Here is a 19932-nt window from a genome sequence, read left to right as displayed (position 1 = left end):
CTACTCTCAAGGGGAGCCATGGAGGAAGAGTCCTGGGGCTTCAGTGTTAGAGGTTCTTCTCCAAGGCACATGCTTGGAGGGACATTATTGGTCAGTTGAGGCCAATGGACAGGGAGGTCTCGCTGGCCCGGATCAGAGTGGGGCTTCATAGCCTCCTCCATCAGATACTTTCTTAGGTGAAGCTCTTAGCCTTCTCGAGTTCTGGGTGGAAAGGCTCAAGAGATACCGCACTCAGCAAAGCTGTACACCTCACCCAGACAGTACAGGCACCATTGATGTTTGTCACGGATGGAGAAGGAACAAGGGCAGGAAATGCAATTCTTGAATTTCCCTCAACCGGGAGGGAGGGGAGGAAACTACTCTTTACCAACTACAAATTTAAACTGCTAAGCTAAGAGAGAAAACTATTTACAAATACTTTCTACTTTACAGGTTATGCACAGAATGGAGGAGCACATGTTTCTGACTCAGGCCATGTGGCAATAAGAAGGAACTAGAGAGGCATCAATCCGCACTGCCTCGTACACCCTCAGTTGAGAGCATGAGGGGAGCTACTGTGCATGTGTGGGTCAACGGACACTGATTTTGAAGAATTTCTGGATTTGGGTGCACGGTGTGCATGCACACCCACATGTGGAATACACATAGGTACCATGACTCAAAGAACTTACTTTGGGGGTAAAGTCTGGACTGATACAAAGAACAGCACAATATATTGCGATTTCAGAGAAAAGTTGCCCACTTCAGACACTACATGCAGAAGTTATAGCCATCATAAAGGCTACTTGGACACAAAGAAAGTGCAAAATCAGTGACAGCGGTCTGACTAGTAGTATGGCAATTATATCTATGATGAGGTTTCACTGTGCCGCTCAGCATTTTCTGAAGATTAATCAGAGATGACTTTCTCAGAAAGCACTTGGGATGAAGAAGAAAAAATTACTTACTCTACTATTATCAAAAAGAGATTGCTGAGGGCTGTTCCTGGAAAGCAGTTTAAAGTATAGGGCCAGCAGTTCTTGCTGCCATTCTAGTGCAAGGGTTTTTGCCAATTTTGTGTTGATGTTTTTTGCACTGTACCCAGTCACTGAATTTAAACCAGTTTTTGGCATATTCTGCATGAAGAGATTTCCTGGATGCCTGTAGGGTCTCAGTTACTTTAATGGACTTGCCTGTTTCAGGACAGCTAGTTCACAGCGAAAAGGTGAGATGAACAGAGAAAAGGATATTAATACCCTCTTTGCAAGTACCTAGCTGGGAAACAAATATTTGATAATGGACTCTTATCTAGCAGACAAATGCGTAACACGATTGCACTGGGAGCTCATGTTCAGTTGACTATCTACCAGAACCCCCAAAGCTTTTTCAGAGTCACTGTTTCGGCAAAGCCTACATTCTTTCTTCTGAGATTAATATATTTACATGCCGTTGGAATCTATATATATTTTGATTATATTTACTGTTAGAAAAAACTTCTCCACCATTTCCAACCCCATGAACCTGGCTGCCTTTCCAAATACAGTTTGTGATCCAGAGGCCACGCTCACTAACATTACATAAATATAAGCACTGATATTCTTACGGTCAATTTAATGCAAAGTGAGAGCTGAAAGTAGCAAGAGAAGTCAGTAGGGCTTGAAGGGGTGGAGGAAAGAGGCAATTTAAAACTTAACTGCCCTGCTGCCTTTCCCCCACACTAGGGGACAGAAAGGCCAAGGGGATAGTAGGAAGTGAGGCAGGAATGTAGGGAGTTACAAGTTCTGACAGCCTTTGCAGCTATTGTATCTTACTTCATTCTGGTGTCTGCAAACATAGTGCTCTCCAGAGAAATGACAGTGCAACAAACAAATATCTCCAACAGCCAGAGATGGGACACTAGAAGGGAACAGCTCTGAGTTTCTCCTAGATATCTGGTTGGTGGGTCTTGCCCACATGCTCAGGGTCTAACTGATTGCCAGATTTGGGGTCAGGAGGGAATTTTCCATTAGTTAAATTGGCAGAGACTCTGGGGGGGTTTCACCTTCTCATGGGTCACTTACTGATTTGAACTATTGTAAATGGTGGATTCTCTGTAACATGAAGTCTTTAAATCTAGGTTTGAGGACTTCACTAACTCAGAATCCTGTGGCACCTTATAGACTAACAGACGTTTTGCAGCATGAGCTTTCGTGGGTGAATACCCACTTCTTCGGATGCTTGCATCCGAAGAAGTGGGTATTCACCCACGAAAGCTCATGCTGCAAAACGTCTGTTAGTCTATAAGGTGCCACAGGATTCTTTGCTGCTTTTACAGAACCAGACTAACACGGCTACCCCTCTGATACTTCACTAACTCAGCTAGAGGTTATGAGCCTATTAGAGGAGTGGGTGGCCACAATGTGCAGGTCAGAGTAGGTGATTATGATGGTCTCTTCTGGCCTTAAAGTCTAAACAGAAAACAACATAACTCATTGAGCTATAAGTAAACATTGAGAGAAAAAAAAACAACAGATGGGATAAACAAAAAGCAAACCAGCAGCCATTTTACCAGAGAACATTTTCTTGCAACAGCTCTCAAGTTTCAGAAAACAAAATCAGTGAAACTGCATTTCTGTACTGATTGTCACAGGAGTCATGGATTCCATGACTTTCAATTTAAAAAAAATATCCCTAGCTTGACGCTTTGGGGTGTGTGTGACCAGATGGATGCAATAGTAACAGCTAGACCTACACGACTGCCAAGTGAGAGACTGGGATGCAGAGGAAACTAAAACAGCAGGAACTCTTTAAAGCGCTAGTGCTTTGTCAAATAGTCAAGGGATTGAGTCAGGAATGCAGTAGGTGCTGAAAGGCTCCAATGATGGGCACCAGAGTAGCAATTTTAAAATAGTCTTAACTGTTAATTAAATGTGAAAATTATTGTAAATTACTTTTACTGAAAATAAAAACAGGCTATTTTGAATAATGCAACCTGTGCATTGGGATTTTTACTAAAAATTCATGATTTCCCTTTTTTCACTTTGACCAGCGGGATCACTTATTTATTATTTGAATTGCAGTAGTGCTTTACACCCTGCAGGCAGAGATTGTGAGGCTTATTGCAATTTACTATGACAAATCACTAACCTGAATAAATCAAAGAGAAATAATCTAGTAATCAGAAACCTCAAACTATTCCCTGAAATAATAACACATTAGCGAAGTGATTATCAACAAAAAACAGTATGATATTCAAATGTATATCTTTTTAAAAGGCCATTTCACAAAGCTAAGTTTTACCTCATTATAAGGTGAAAAAATGAACTGGAAAATAATCATCAGTCCTATCAGGGTGGGCTGAGTCTCATAGAAACCAAATGCAGCAAAGAGTTCTTTCTGACCAATTAATACTGCAAACAAAAAGAAGCAGAGGAAGGAGTTCATCTAGAAAGAGAGGAAACAGAATATTCTCATTAATATGATCCTTTCAACTATCCACAAAATGATTGCTTAAATGCTTATTACAGAGGTGCTCAGAAGCAGGAGTTCTGCTGAAAAAACAGCATGTGATCATATAATTAAACACTGTATCATAATGCATATGCACAAGGGGAGGGAGGTGCTGGAAAAATCTTTGACGATCCCAGCAATAACCCTATCTTGAGTTCCTTTCCCAACATTCTGGATTCATCCCTTAATCCATCAAAATTGCTCGTGTTTGCTCCCTGGCAGTCTAAATGACAGTTCCCGAGCATTCTTCGGTATTGTCTCCTGTCCCCATCCCAGGGTGCAGCACACTGGCTGCTTTCTTTATCTTGGTAACCACAGATGTTCCACATTATGATGTCACTGTCAGGTTACCAGTTGGGATCAGTCTCCATTTCTTCCTTTCAGGAATTTTATTTTTATCCACACAGCTAAAATTCTCACCCAGGTGCTCATCATCTCCCCCTTGACTGTTGTAACTTTTTTCTCCGACTTCTTTATGTAACAGGATCCCTAGGGTGCAGCCTGGGACTGTGGGACCGCTGGGCCCCTTTATCTCTCCAGCCTGGGCTGTCTCTCACAAGGCCTTGCTAGTGACCATCAGCAAACCCCTCCTGGCCCTGTGATCACTCAGCACAACAGCACGTGGAGCCCCACCCCCAGCTAGATCGCATGAATTCCCCCAGAGTCTGGTAATGGAATACTGGATATGGAGCCAGAAAACTGTTTGAACTAGACAATGCTGGAGCGCAAGGGAGATTTGGGGAATGTTTCTCTAGCTCTTGTGCATTGTCTAGACTGGCATGCATGAGTAAACTTATTTTGTCAGACCTTGTAGCCGGTCTGCAGCCCCGTCCATGGCTTGGCCTCTGCCAGGTAGGAGCAGCTCCTGCTCCATAGGGAGGAGGGGCAGCCCATAGCCCCCCTGCATCTGCTTTTCTAAATGTGTCTGTGTAGACTTCCTGTTATGCCAGCATCACCATGCTCTTAAAGTGCAGTTTGCAGTTTTCTGTCTGAACCACAAACAGCAACGGAAGTCGTCGCTGATGTGAGGGGCTTGTTTAAAGCTATACTACCAGTTGTATTCATGCTTATGAATATGTAATCAATATGTAAGGAGTGAGTGAGATAGTATGAGTGTATGAAACCAATCGCAAGGCTTAAACCGAAATATTACCATGTAAGGATAATCAAGGTGCATATGGGACTGTATATAAACCTATGGCAGTAGTGGCCAGAGAGACGTAACCCACAATAGCAAAAACTCAGGACCAGACCAGAAGCAGTAGAGCCCTCCCACAGTCCCGAAGGGGCTTCGGTGACTCTCATCACCTAGCGGTTCGATCTCTGGGAAGCTGGAACCTGGTCAGTCTCAGTCACCTAAGATCAAAAGCAGCACCTGCATCTGCAGCCTGTTACCAGTATGCATGGAATGTGTGTGCGAGCATAATTGCGTAAATAAGGGAAGCAAGCAATAAATCAGCCCTCAGTACTACTTCAGTTCGACCTTTGTTTGTGGTTATTTCTTGACTGGTTCCAAAAAAGGGTAACAACCTCAATTCAGAATGTTGGGGTGGCCCTTTCATTGCAGCCTGTCCAGTCACCTCATTTTGGAGACCATGGGGAAGTGCTCTACTCCCCAAGTGGAAGGGAACATAAGAATGGCCGTACCGAGTCAGACCAAAGATCCATCTAGCCCTGTATCTGTCTACCGACAGTGGCCAATGCCAGGTGCCCCAGAGGGAGTGAACCTAACAGGCAATGATCAAGTGATCTCTCTCCTGCCATCCATCTCCATCCTCTCACAAACAGAGGCTAGGGACACCATTCCTTACCCATCCTGGCTAATAGCCATTTATGGACTTAACCACCATGAATTTATCCAGTTCTCTTTTAAAACACTGTTATAGTCCTAACCTTCACAACCTCCTCAGGTAAGGAGTTCCACAAGTTGACTGCACTGCGTGAAGAAGAACTTCCTTTTATTTGTTTTAAACCTGCTGCCTATTAATTTAATTTGGTGACCCCTAGTTCTTGCATTATGGGAATATGTAAATAACTTTTCCTTATCCACTTTCTCCACATCACTCATGATTTTATATACCTCTATCATATCCTCCCTTAGTCTTCTCTTTTCCAAGCTGAAGAGTCCTAGCCTCTTTAATCTTTCCTCATATGGGACCCTCTCCAAACCCCTAATCATTTTAGTTGCCCTTTTCTGAACCTTTTCTAGTGCCTGTATGTCTTTTTTGAGGTGAGGAGACCACATCTGTACACTGTATTCAAGATGTGGGCGTACCATGGATTTATATAAGGGCAATAATATAGTCTCAGTCTTATTCTCTATCCCCTTTTTAATGATTCCTAACTTCCTGTTTGCTTTTTTGACCGCCTCTGCACACTGCGTGGACATCTTCAGAGAACTGTCCACGATGACTCCAAGATCTTTTTCCTGACTCGTAGCTAAATTAGCCCCCATCATATTGTATGTATAGTTTGGATTATTTTTTCCAATGTGCATTACTTTACATTTATCCACATTAAATTTCATTTGCCATTTTGTAGAGCACCCTTGTAGGGAGTAGAGCACCCTTCTTCTAGAGCATGATGGAAGACGCAACACACACACCCCACTCAGGGAATCCAGAACTTCAAAAAGATGTAGTCGAGGAACGATTTGGGGAACATGAGAGAAGCTGAGACTTTGGGGGATATGGGGATGTTTTGTAGTAAGAGGATGACTAAAACGTTGGCTGTTGTCTCTCTTTGTTTGGATTGTACTAAGCTGTGCATTCCCTGAGAGTGTGACTGGATGTGCTGGGTAGAGGAGTTGCATGCAGGATGCAGAACCCTAGATAGGAATTGTAAACAGGCATCAATCCTGTTTCAGATTCAGAAAGAAGTAGGGGAGCCAGACAAATTAGCCAGGAGTAAAGTGCCAACTTGGGCATTTTGCCATGGGTTTACAATACCATCCCCAAATAGCTGTGAAGATGCTAGTGTAGAACATTGGACACAAGGAAATCTGAATGGCCCAAGGGATGCCACAGACCTCCCCTTCCAGAAGAGTTCATTTGCTGCAGGCAGCATGATTGTGTGTGAACCATGAAGTGTGACAATTTTGGATTGTTGAACATAGTAATGCTCCAGGAATACCATCAATATACTACTATTTACCTGGCTGATGACAATATTTTTGATAGTGTGACCTAGCTTCCAGTGACCCAGTTCATGGCCAAGCACTGCCAAAACTTCTTCATTTTTGCATCCTTGCTTCTTACTCTGTGCAAAACGAGAGAAAAATCTCAAACATCTCACATAACATGAGTAACCAATTTCCTGTCTGCTGATCTGTTTTCTCCAAACTCCATGGTACGCCAGCTCAGAAAGCAGTTATTTTCCTCTTACAAGCAGAGGAATACAAGTAAAAACTAACCTCTTGTAATATTCTACCCCTTTTTTATAGGGACTCACTCATAGGAGCTGGACTGTGCCTAATAACCATTAATGAAGCTACAAACTTTTAAACAATAGTTCAGTGGTAGCTGGATAGGGATAGCTCAGTGCTTTGAGCATTGGCCTGCTAAACCCAGGGTTGTGAGTTCAATCCTTGAGGGGGCCACTTAGAGATCTGGGGCAAAATCAGAACTTGGTCCTGCTAGTGAAGGCAGGGGGCTGGACTTCCAGTTCTATGAGATAGGCATATCTCCATATATTATACTACATAGTCTTATTTACCAGCAGATGGTTCTATCAACATAGACACACTTTTATACAGAACTTTTATAATGTCTCTCCACTTATAATGGAACTGAATGAGTTAAATTAACAATATAATGAATAACCATTGAGCTTTATCTGTTTGCTCTCATTTGCTATGTCTGGGGGCCTTAATATACCTCTAAAATAAAAATTCTGGCCTCCAGGCAAGGAGACAACAAAATGAGCTATTGAAAACCAGGAGACATTAACTAAAAGGAAGCCGGACACACAGAGATGGTGCAATGCCCTACCCAGAGTGCTCCACAGAGGAGACAGAAGCAAAAAGAGAAGATCGAGGAAAATTCTTGTTCAGGTAAGAACATAAGAACAGCCATACTGGGTCAAACCAAAGGTCCATCTAGCCCAGTATTCTGTCTTCTGACAGTGGCCAATGCCCCAGGTGCCCCAGAGGCAATGAACAGAACAGGTGATCCATCCCCTGTTGCCCATTCCCAGCTTCTGGCAAACAGAAGCTAGGGACACCATCCCTGCCCATCCTACCTAATGGCCACTGATGGACCTATCCTCCATGAATTTTTCTAGTGGACACAGAAAGGACTGTCTGCTGCTTGGAAGAAAACTCTGCTGAGCCAGCTACCTTCATAATGCTGAGGATGTCCTAGATTTTGTTTTGTCCTGTCCACTCTCTGCTGGTAGGACACTGTCCAGTCTGACATACAGGATGGTGGAGAAAGTTATCACTGTGCAATCAGTCTTTGTAAAATAAATGTGCTTATACTACTGAAGAACACATCATTTGGAGACATTTAAATGTGTTCTTCCAAACAGTTCAAGTCTGAACTATTTCCCCAAAACCTTTATAACCTTTATAATTGGGGCGGACTGAAATCCACTTTTTTGGTTCAAGTCAGTTTTACAAATTCAGTCTGGTGGATTACATTTGCTATCCTGACTCTCTGAAGATGCAGACTTTGTTCTGCAGAACAGGTCTGTATCTGGCCCCACAGCTGAAATATAAACAGGAGACCAACCCACTCCCACTCTGCCCCTGAAAGCCCTTCCTGGATTGAAGTCAGGAATCTTTTTGCTAGTCCCTCAAGACTAAATATGAAAACATGCTGGTGACAGCCTGGAAAGGATTTTTGAATGGGGAGAGAAGTAAATTTATCAGGTCTCCACCTGAAGACAGATACAGGTGAGGGATATACCAAGGTCTAAAATGAGGGAAGAAATGGTATAGGAAGGTAGAACCCAGAACTTTTGAGGTGGAAAGAGAGGCCAGCAGAGTTCTCAAGAGGTTTTTAGGAACCTCTAGCCAAGATTCTTGAGCTCCTGGTGTTGCACCCATCCACAATCTTGGAAAGTGCATTTGTACCAATGTCTCAGAGGGTCTCTTGTAAATAAATCATGAAGTGTCAAATACTTTCAAGGTTTTGTTTTTACAGCTTCACAATCCTACAACAGAATATGGAGAAGATGTAAGGGAGACTACATGACAGGAGACTACATGACAGGAGACTACATGACAGGAGAACAAAAATAAAGCTCACTTTGACTTTGGACTTTGTGTCATCATCTTCACCATCTTCTCCCTCTGGGTGATCTTTGTTCAGTGCAGAGTAATCTTCCAGGAGGGTGTCAAATAAAACTATCCGCTTATTCTTGAAGAAGCCATAGAAATAAGCATTGCTATGGGAGGAACGCTTGGAACCTAGCGGGAGTGAAAATTCACATTAAAAACATAGGTCAAAGTATTTTGTGTGCATTAAAATCTAACGGTGCAACCCTCTATTTAAGTCTTTCAAGGGCATTTCCTCTCCACCATGAGATCAGTAGGCATTGATTCATTGCAAAATGCATTAAATCTCAGGTTCAAGCATATTTTTAGACACCCCGTTAGGTTTGTTTAATCTATTACTGTACTACATACATACTGTAAAACCTATTATAGAGGCACTGTGCGTAACACCACAGTTAAGGTTGTGTTCTGAAAAGGACTTACAACGTGGCACAAAATTTTCTCTGTATGAAAATAGCCCTTAAATGTGAAATTTTATTTAGTTTTAGTTTAGCACCATACAAAAATTAACGCATCAAATTCAATGGAATTAAAACTAGCTAGCTGATATATCTCAAAGAGTAATTCCATATGGGGAATAGTTATGCAATGGGTACATTTCTATTGGGGTCTTATAAGGATGTGTTCTTGGTCCACTTCTATTTGAAAACTTAATCAATGAGAGGGAAGAAAATAAAAATTCCTTGCCAGAAAAGTTTGCAGATGACACAAAAATTGGTGGAGTGGTAAACAATAAGAACGAGTCAGTTCTACACAGCAACGTGGATTGAATGGAAAGCTGGACTAACTTGAACATGCATTTCAGTATAGGTTAATATAAGTCATACATCTAGGAACCAAGAAGTTAAGTCACACTTTTAGAATGGAAGACTATCCTGAAATGCAGAGATTCTAAAAAGGACTTAGGGCCATCGTGGAAACCAACTGAACGTGAGCTCCCAGTGAAACATGATGGCTAACAGCATATCTGACAGTTGTATATATAAGAGTCGAACACTGAACTAAAAAATATTAAGGTGGTATTACCACTGCATACAGAATTAGTGAGATTGTTACTGGAATACTGTGGCCATAGAAGCTACAAGAATGATTTAAGGTCTAGAAAACATGCTTTACAGTGAGAGCCTAAAGAAGCTCAATCAATTTAGCTTATTTAAAAAAAACCATTAAGAGATGCCTTGTTTACAGCCTAAGTACATACATAGGAAGAGGATTTCTGATTGTAAAGGGCTCTCTTGTCTAGCAAACATAACATGATCCAAAGGCTGGAAGCAAAGGTAGATAAGTTCAATCTAAAAAGAAGGCATACATTTTTAATGGTGAGAGTAATCAACCATTGGAACAATTTATCAAAGCATGTGGTGGATTCTTAATCACGTGGAGTCTTTAATCACAACTGGACATCTATTAGTGCAGGGATCACTGGATGAAATTCTCAGGCTTATGTAATGCAGGAGACCAGACAAGATCATCATCACAGTCCTTTTTTGGCCTTAAAATCTATGAATTATGCCCCTTGAATTTTATATAGTTTTTGTTTAGCTCTGTGTAAGAAATATATCTCGTTAAAATTTTTCAGGAGAGTTTCTCATGTTTGATTGTTGGTGTGTGTATTTAAAACATTATAATTTATCTTCCAAAAAAAACCGTCAGAGGAAAATCTTGAGTAGATTAGGTACAGATACTTCTGAAAGGAAATATTTATGTATAAAAGACAGTTATAAAGCAAACTCCTGAGCAGTGAACAGGAGTTTCAACCAGAGCACTTCCCTTCTAGACATATAATCCAACTCTGGTAACTATCATAACCAGTGAAAAAACAGTTATTGTGATCTTCAAGGGATGTGCTAAATTTTCCTTCCCTCCTGAAGGGAGAGTTTTCCTTCCTGTGCATAAACTGCAAGTAGCAGCTGCATTGTAAGGAAGTTTGTAATCTTGAAAATACCAAATTTAGAGTCTGACTACATGGATTTTGTGCTACTATAACTATAATCTGTTGGAAACCAGTATAAAGCGATACAATTCCCTAGTATACCAGTGTAAAAGTTGTTATAGCAATGTAGCTTACTCCTGTACAGGTACAGAAATAAACTATACCAGTATAAGCACCATCATACTAATATAAATGCATCCACACCATGATGAATGCTGATTTCACTAGTTTCATTATAAAAGGCACACCCTGAACCAAAATAATTCAAATTGGTACAAAACTATGTGTAGACTCAGCCTTATGTAGCATTAAAGAGGCTGTGATCACAAAATGAAAGAACCACATATGTCTACACAATTAGATGTACCACACTGATAGGAAGTACTTAGTGTGTTAACCACAGAAAATATCACTAGGGAATTAACTAGAGCAATGGTAGCGAATTGCAGGGGACAGACCAGACATAACTCAGACTCAAAGTGTCACAAACATAACAAACTAAGGTATCACAGAATGTGAAAAGATCAATTTTTTAATTGGTGTGGTAGATATCAATGTTAAGAGCCTGGGCTAGAAATCTGGGGGATGGAGTCATGTGAATATTTAAATCCCTGGTTACCAACTATTTAAGAAGGAATGGGTGGGTAAAATTATAATACCCAAATCTTATGTAATGTTATCTCTATTTTACAGATGGGGAAACTGAAGAAGAGAGAGGTGAAGTGACTTGCCCAAGCTGTCCAGCAGCCAAATGGCAGAGCTGGAAATAAAACCCTGGTCTCCTGATTGTTCTAGCCATCAGACCAAACTGCCTGCATAAAAAGTAGCATTACCTGTTTTAGTTACTTCAAGTTTGAAACACAGGCTTTTGACTGATTACTGTCCAGTGTTTTAACCGGACAAGCATAAGATGAGGTACTAGCATTTAACCTGGATGACACATGAGGATTTAGAAGAAATGGTACTGGAACAAAGTACCAATTTAAAAAGTCACTTGGTCCAGGTGGTATATCCGCTAGTGTGGGGTTTTTACACCCTCCTTGGAAGCATATGGTACTGACCATTGTTAAAGGCAGGATACTGGACTAGATGGACCTTTAGTTTGAAGAAGAGTGAGGGGGGATTTGATCGCAGCCTTCAACAACCTGAAGGGGGGTTCCAAAGAGGATGGAGCTCGGCTGTTCTCAGTGGTGGCAGATGACAGAACAAGGAGCAATGGTCTCAAGTTGCAGTGGGGGGAGGTCTAAGTTGGATATTAGGAAAAACTATTTCACTAGGAGGGTGGTGAAGCACTGTAACAGGTTCCCCCTAGGGAGGTGGTGGAATCTCCATCCTTAGAGGTTTTTAAGGCCCAGCTTGACAAAGCCCTGGCTGGGATGATTTAGTTGGGGTTGGTCCTGCTTTGAGCACTAGATGACCTCCTGAGGTCTCTTCCAACCCTAATCATCTATGATTCTATGGGTCTGATTTAGAATGGCAATTCTGGTACTTGGATACACGGAAAAGATATCTGATAGTGGAGGACTCTGCAACTTTGCTGACAAAGGCATAACAAGATGCAATGGCTGAAAGTTGAGTTTGGAGAAATTCAACCTTTAATTCAGAGGCAATGTCCTAACATTAGAACAGTTTACGAGGGGAGGTGATGGATTCAACATTGCTTGGAGCCTTTCAGACTAAACTAGATTTTTTTTTTAAATGTACTTTTATCCAGCTTCTGGGAGAAGTTCTGCATCCTGAGTGCTGGGGTTGAGCTGGATAGTTGTAGTGGTCCCATCTAGCCTTGGAGACAATGAATCTATGAACCCCCTTCATTCCCTTCCTTCATGGGCCTTGGGGATTAACACTTACAGCTCTGCATTAAGATAACATCTATAATCAAATCTCATGCTTCAGGGCTTCAGATGGTCATCAGCACAGGTCAGGAAGGTATCTTCCCCTGGCTCGCCCCCAGTACACAAGTAGCCAGATGTATTCTCAATCTCTCTTGCTTTTTTTATTTTTTTTATTTTTCCCCGCTTTCCTCTGAAGCATCAGATTGGCCACAGCTGGAATGGAGGCTAGACGTAGTAGGCAGTGCTCTAAGACGGAATAGAGAATCCTCTTTCTAGATGCTTGACTAGTATCTTGCTCACATGCTCAGGGTGATACTGATAGTCACATCTGAGGTCGGAAAGGAATTTTCACGTGGTCAATTTGGCAGGGATCTGGGGGAAGAGGTGCATTTTTATCTCTGCAGCTTGGAGTATGGCTCACCTGTTGTGATCATCTGGGCATGTCTCACCTAATCAATCTCCTGTCACTGCAGGGACCATGGGCATTGGTGGCACCTTGGTCTCTCCCTGTGGCACACAGTTTAGTCTCCTGAGAACTGAAATGCTTTGGTCTAACTAAAGTCTTTGGACTTAATATAGGGGTATCTTGGTGAAAATTAATGGCCTGTGCTATACAGGAGGTTAGACTAGATGATCTCATTGTCCCTCCTGACCTTAATCTCTATGAAACTAAGAAATTTGTATGTCCCCATGTTTATACTGATGACTCACATCTACCTCTTTACTAGAGACCAATATCCTTCTATCTAAACTAATGTTTCCATCCCCTTTTCTGGAATCTCCCAGTGGACATCAAGCCAGCAACTAAAACTTAACCGTCAAAATAGAGCTCCTGATCTTTTCCTGGAAGCTCTCCCCTGCACATCATATCTCTAAATCAGTGAAGAAATGGTACCTTCATCCTTTCTGTCCCTCAAGTCCATAATCTTCGATTAATCTTTGACTTAGTTCTCTTCCACTGTGTCAAGCACAAACTTTTATTCTTAACTACAAAGCCCTTCACATCATCTTCCCTATAATTTTATTGCACTGCCTATCAGGCCAGCCTTGATAGCCTGATCCTGCACCTCTCCCACAAGTACAGGCTACTCTTCAGCATGGGAGAAGCTTATGCATGATGTCACAGATAATCACAATGGTGCCTTCTGGCTTTATAAATTTATGTAATTAATGCTGCAAAAGAGTTAAGCTGTATGAGACCAGGGACCCTGATTACATTGATACTGGCACACAACCACTTTAGAATAGCTATGACGACCTGACCTTCCTCCCCTCATATAGATGCAGCTATGTCTACAGAAGAATCCTTTTGTTGACATAGCTATTGTCTTTCAGGAATATGGAGTTTCTATACCAATGGAAAAACCCCTTCTGCCAGTGTAGGCTGCATCTATGCTACAGGGTTATGTTGGCACAGCTACGGTGACACAGTGATACTGCTATATTCTCCATATTGTAGACATACCCCTAAGGCTCCTTTTGCTATTGGGAAACTCAAATGACTGCATTTGAAATGTGTTTCCTCTTTTGGATAGTCCACACTGAGGACTAAATCCTTTATTTGCTACCAACAGAGAATTGTTCAAAAACGCTGTTTCATAAATATGTGGAGTAATTTTTGCTAGTTTCAGGAATTATTAAAGCCCAACTGTTGTAAGTGCTCTAAAGTCTGTATGGTTACTTGGAATGCCTCATGGGAGTGCGGGGTTTGGTCAGTGACCCAAATTTGGGGTCATTTGAACCAGGGATTCCCAAGACAGAGTCCCTCCCAAAAAACAGTTTTTCTTAAAGTTCATATATCTAGTAATGAATTTTTGCTCACAGGGATCAAAGCAGAGCTGAGATCACACCAGGGTCTCAGGTGCTTGAGAGTTAACCACCCACTAGCCCTTTGGGGGGAAATCAAATTATAACCTTATAAGCCAAAGACTTTAGTTCTTCTGTTAGGAAAGGCACCCTCTTAAAAGCTTGATGGCATGTCAAACAAATTACACCAAGCACGTGCTGAGAGAGAGGGGCTAACTATCTGGAAAACTAACTCTACATCACAGGACCTGAATGACTCAAGGGAGAATATACCAATTACTGAATCTAAATAGCTTCCAGATACTGTGAATTCAAATCCAACCCAGGACAGAAATATGAAATAAAAAGAAAAGGGGCTCTAATCTGTCAGAGGGCTTATTTTAGGGAAATACAATCTGAATACAGCAGAATATTCAGAAGGTAATTAAACTGTTTTTTGAGAAGAAAATAAGTTACATGAGCAAATGTGTAACTTCCCTGGGAGGGAAGCATGATTAGTGGTGGAAGAGTAGGTGGTAATAGGGGGAGAGGGAATTGGGATGCAGTGAGAGGAAGAGAGGTTATTTGGATTAATGGGGGAAGGGGAGTCAGGTAATGGGTGGGACACTGGGATGGAGGTCTTGGTGGTGATAGGATGACTGGGGGAGAATAGGAGCAGAGGCACCTCCCAGCCCCATATTACCCACCCATGTTTTCACCCCAATCTGGGGACCCCCAGACCATCTATGGGGTATGGCCCCTCTTCCTGGCTCTCCTTGTGATCTGGGAAGCCTGCCTTTCGGGGGGGGGGGGGGAGGGAGACACGAAGGTGTCTAACCCCATCTGCCTACTCCCCCTCTGTAAATGGGGGAGTAGAGTCTATAGGGGTCTGACTCCTCTATAGGGGTCTGACTCTTCCCTCTGATCCCCCATGTGAACCACGATCTGTGGAAACCCTGTCCCTCTCGGTGGGGAGCTTAGAACTGGCACCAAGAACACATGGCTGAAACTGGGAATGCATGACACAAATTGAAAACTCTCCTGCAGTCGAGAGGGGAGAAAAGAACACCATGAATGCAGCAGTTGATGTCTCAGAGCTACTGTTTCAGGCTATATTTAGCTCCACTGGGTATGCTTTTTCAGCTAAGAACATCTAATTGAGATGAATGGATCACTTAACACCTCTCTGAGCCTGCTATGCTGCTTTTGTGTTCTGGGTGCTAACTGGACTGGAAGGGGAGGGTGACCTAGAAATGTTGGCAGGGAATGGTGGGGCAAAGGAAGGAGAAAGACACTCACACCAGTCTTCTCTTAGGGCTTGTCTACACTGGCACTTTACAGCGCTGCAACTTTCTTGCTTAGGGATGTGAAAAAACACCCCCCTGAGCACTGCAAATTTCAGTGCTGTAAAGTGCCAGTGTAGACAGTGCACCAGCGCTAGGAGCAGTGCTCCCAGCACTGGTAGCTATTCCCTTCATGGAGGTGGGTTTTTTAGAGTGCTAGGAGAGCTCTCTCCCAGTGCTATGCTGTGACTACACAAGCCACATTAAAGGGCTGCCAGTGAAGACGAGCCCTAAGATGCTTAAATCTTTTGGAAAGCACCATATAATAAAACTGTCAAGATTTTGGGACACAGACAATGTCTGAGATTTCTCTCACTGGCACTGTCACCCACTATACGCTGCAAACATTTCAAAGCATGACCATCATCCCCACTGCACTATAACAAGATGTACAGGAGGGGGAAAGGAGCACTGAGGAATCACCTAGCAACCCGTGGAAAGATCACTGGACTGGAACCATTTCTAGCTCTGCCACTGGTCTGCTGGGTGACCTTGGGCAAATCACTTCAACTCTGTACTTCAGTTTCCTGTAAAATCGAGCTAATGAAAAGTTCTTTGACATCTAGTGAAGAAAAGCACTGTACAAAAGCTAGGCCTTTTGATCAGCAAGTTTGCAGATGACACTAACCTGGGAGGAGTGGTAGATACCCTGGAAGGTGGGGATAGGATACAAAGGGACCTAGACAAATTAAAGGATTGGGCCAAAAGAAATCTGAGGAGGTTCAACAAGGACAAGTGCAGAGTCCTGCACTTAGGACAGAAGAATCCCATGCACTGCTACAGACTAGGGATAGAGTGGCTAGGCAGCAGTTCTGCAGAAAAGGACCTAGGGATTACAGTGGACAAGAAGCTGGATATGAATCAACAGTGTGCCCTTGTTGTCAAGAAGGCTAACGGCATTTTGAGCGTATAAGTAGGAGCATTGCCTGCAGATCTAAGGGCGCGATCATTCCCCTCTATTTGGCATGGTGAGGCCTCATCTGGAGTACTGTGTCCAGTTTTGGGCCCCACACTACAAGAAGGACGTGGCAAAATTGGAAAGAGTCCAGCGGAGGGCAACAAAAATGATTAGGGGGCTGGAGCACATGATTTATGAGGAGAGGCTGCGGGAACTAGGATTATTTAGTCTGCAGAAGAGAAGAATGAGGGGGTAGTTGCTTTCAACTACCTGAAGGTGGGTTCCGAAGAGGATGGATCTAGACTGTTCTCAGTGGTAGCAGATGACAGAACAAGGAGTAACGGTCTCAAGTTGCAGTGGGGGAGGTTTAGGTTGGATATTAGGAAAAGCTTTTTCACTAGGAGGGTGGTGAAGCACTGGAATGGGTTACTTAGGGAGGTGCTGGAATCTCCTTCCTTAGAGGTTTTTAAGGCCAGGCTTGAGAAAGCCCTGGCTGGGATGATTTAGTTGGGGATTGGTCCTGCTTTGAGCAGGGGGTTGAACTAGATGACCTCCTGAGGTCCCTTCCAACCATGATATTCTATGATGATTCTGTGATTATTACCTAGCCCAGTAGCATAACAACTGCAAACCTAGGTAAGAGGCAAAACTAGCTAAATGGCCACTGCTCCTACCAAAAACATTAATCGTTTTGTTTAAAAAAATTAAATTAAATGGCAAAATCCTTTGTTAACGCAGAGTTAAGGTTGCCCAGTAACACCTTGTCCCTTTCCAGAACATCAAGTTCAGCAAAACTTAAACTTCTGAAAATCAGGAAATACAGAATTAAAGATGACTACACAACCGTATCTCTTTGAGCAGTGCTCCACAACACTCATAACACATACACTCCCACTCTGCCTTGTAATGGACAGCTGCGACCTGCACTTGCCCTGTGCTCAAACACTGAGACTACTCCCTTGACAGAATACCAAGCTTTCACTTTATATCCTTTTACAACTCCTTTACACCTGCATACAGGATGCCACTCTTTCCTCTATCCATCATTAATCATCACCAATTCCCATTGACTACTGCCAGCTCCAGGGGGGCAAAGTTAAGGTTGTATGGGCATTTACCTTAACTCTGCATTTCCTGGTTTCAGAAGTCTGAGTTTTATCAACAGGCAACCTTAACTCTGTTAAAGTTTTAATAAGACTGATTTAAACACTAAAAGCTGACCCAAAGCCCAGTGAAGATACTGGAAAGGCTCTCACTGATTTCAAGGGGCTTTGGATCAGATCTTAAGTTAGTACTATAGTTAATTAACAGGAAGAGCTGATAATGATACTGATCAGGTAAGGTTTCCAAACATTTCCATTGTAAGCCTGTTTTTTAAGTTGCTCAGAACTTTGCCAAACTGTAACAATTTGGGCTAATTTTTTCCATTTTTGCTCTTTACCTCAGTCTAATGTTTTGTACGTTTCAACAATTCAGCTATTTCCAAGAATTATGTTGGGGAAAAAATAGGTAGTTTTGCAAATGTTCAAACACCCCCACACCCCAACTATTTCTTTAAAGAGCTCCAGTGCCTCAGTAATGTGAAATTAAAATTTGGATGGATACTCTTTAGGTCAGAGAGGTGCTTTTTGCTGTCCCCATGAAAATTAACCTGTATTTGGCCTCTGAAAGTTGTCATTCACAGAAGATGAGCAGAGCCTGTTAGAGGCTCACTGCTGAAATTATAGACCTTTTTCACCAAGCACATTCCCACCCCCACAGCTCCCTCCGCGGCAATTCCACTGTACCTGTTCCTAGACTCTAGAGAGCCGTACATGGCTCTGGATGGGATACAGGCAAAACAGGAGCTGCAAAATATCCTTTTGACCTAAAAGAAGGTGTGTTGTGCTAGAAGTTAAGAGACAACATGGGTTCTAGTCTAAAGGCTTCCACTCACTGGTATTAACAATTCTGTGCATTCCACAGCCCTTATTCTTAAGCATGGTATCATACCTTACAAGACATGCTAATATAAGTCACCCCATTTTGCAGACTTAACACAAGGTGGCATCTGGAAGAGTCATGAATAGAACCCAAATCTCATACATTGATCACATTGCCTTTCTGAATAAATGTGCTTTGCTGCACCGTCTAACCACTATACTTGAGATCCCTGCCAGAAACAAGAATAGAACTCAGGAATCCTAACTTGCAATATTCTTCTAACAAATAGTTGTGAAAAGCCACTGGCAAAAGGGTATGACATCCCCTTCTAGCGGCAGGTCCACACAGAAGGTAACAGTCTACTACTACTAACTAATACTCCCTTAGCTCAAGTAGTAGAGATCTGTGCTGTGAAATAAAGGTCTTAGATTCAGACTGCTGATGACGTGTGGGGTTGATATGTTTCCACATGATGAATTTTCAGAGGGTTTTAAACCTAGGAAAGCATGTTAAGGTTGTAATGTCAAATTCTTAAAAGTTAAGAAATCCCAGAATGAAAGTTGCTGGGTAACCTTAATTTGACTTCCTTGTACATATGTATTATGGCATTGCCTTTAATCACGATGAAAGAATTTCATCCATTGGATACTTGCTTCAGCAACTGTAGAAAATGGACATTCAATGAGGCACGGGGTTGCAAGAGGATTTTCCTTTGTTTAATGCACTGAACTGGGACCCAGGAGGCCTGGTTTTATTCTTTGCTCTACAACATATTTCCTATGAAATGCTGAAAATACATACACACCTATTGGGGTGGGGGGCGTGCTGAATTAAGGTTGCACAGGCAACTTTCATTCTGGCAATTTTATTATAACTTTACTGACTCTAAGACACAAACGGCTCTATGTTCTTTCATGGAAATAACTAGAGCACATGCCCTGACCTAAAGCACATGAGTTGGCAAACTTAAATAACCCCCCAATCAATAAAAATAAAAGGAAACTAAAAAGTAAGGGGCTTATGAACACCATCTGTGTGTTTATTTAAAAGTCTCACCTTCTACAACATAGATCTTAGTCAAAGGAAAGTCAATACTTTTTGCCATCATTTCAATTGCTTGTTTGAGTTCTCCCTCAGGAAGTGGAATGAATTTATCAAACAGAGGGGCAATGTAGTCTGCGTATATTGTGACAAGAACCTGCAAAGAAACACAAGTGTTAAAACCAGGCATAGAAAAATCCTTGGTGAACTAGACCGAAAGTAAATCTTAAAACTTGAGAATAACATTTGTATCTAGATTTTAGAACACAAGTTTGGAGTAAGAAGCCTTCAGCAGAAGGTGGCGTTAAGGAGCCATTCCCATAGAAGAGGGACTGAAAGAAGACCATGCAGAGAACAAAGTGAGGCACTGAAAATCAGACTTGTTCCCATTACAGCAAAAGTTTGCAATCCTTGAAGACTTCCTCTGA

General features: G+C 42.2%; 1 protein-coding gene across 1 annotated transcript in view; it reads right to left on the bottom strand.

Annotated features, from left to right (window-relative positions):
* ZMPSTE24 (zinc metallopeptidase STE24) overlaps window positions 1-19932 on the bottom strand; it is a 109701-nt gene that overhangs the window by 26002 nt on the left and 63767 nt on the right. Inside the window, exons 6-9 of the mRNA XM_044997832.1 lie at window positions 19520-19661; window positions 8718-8878; window positions 6622-6726; window positions 3259-3402 (exon numbers count right to left, since the gene is read on the bottom strand). Coding sequence (XP_044853767.1) covers window positions 3259-3402; window positions 6622-6726; window positions 8718-8878; window positions 19520-19661 — 552 coding nt within the window. The remainder of the gene's footprint in view (window positions 1-3258; window positions 3403-6621; window positions 6727-8717; window positions 8879-19519; window positions 19662-19932) is intronic.

Source organism: Mauremys mutica, chromosome 23 (assembly GCF_020497125.1).
Source record: "Mauremys mutica isolate MM-2020 ecotype Southern chromosome 23, ASM2049712v1, whole genome shotgun sequence".
Taxonomy (NCBI): domain Eukaryota; kingdom Metazoa; phylum Chordata; order Testudines; family Geoemydidae; genus Mauremys; species Mauremys mutica.
Note: the sequence above shows the minus strand (reverse complement) of the source record. Positions and strands in the feature narration are given on the sequence as shown.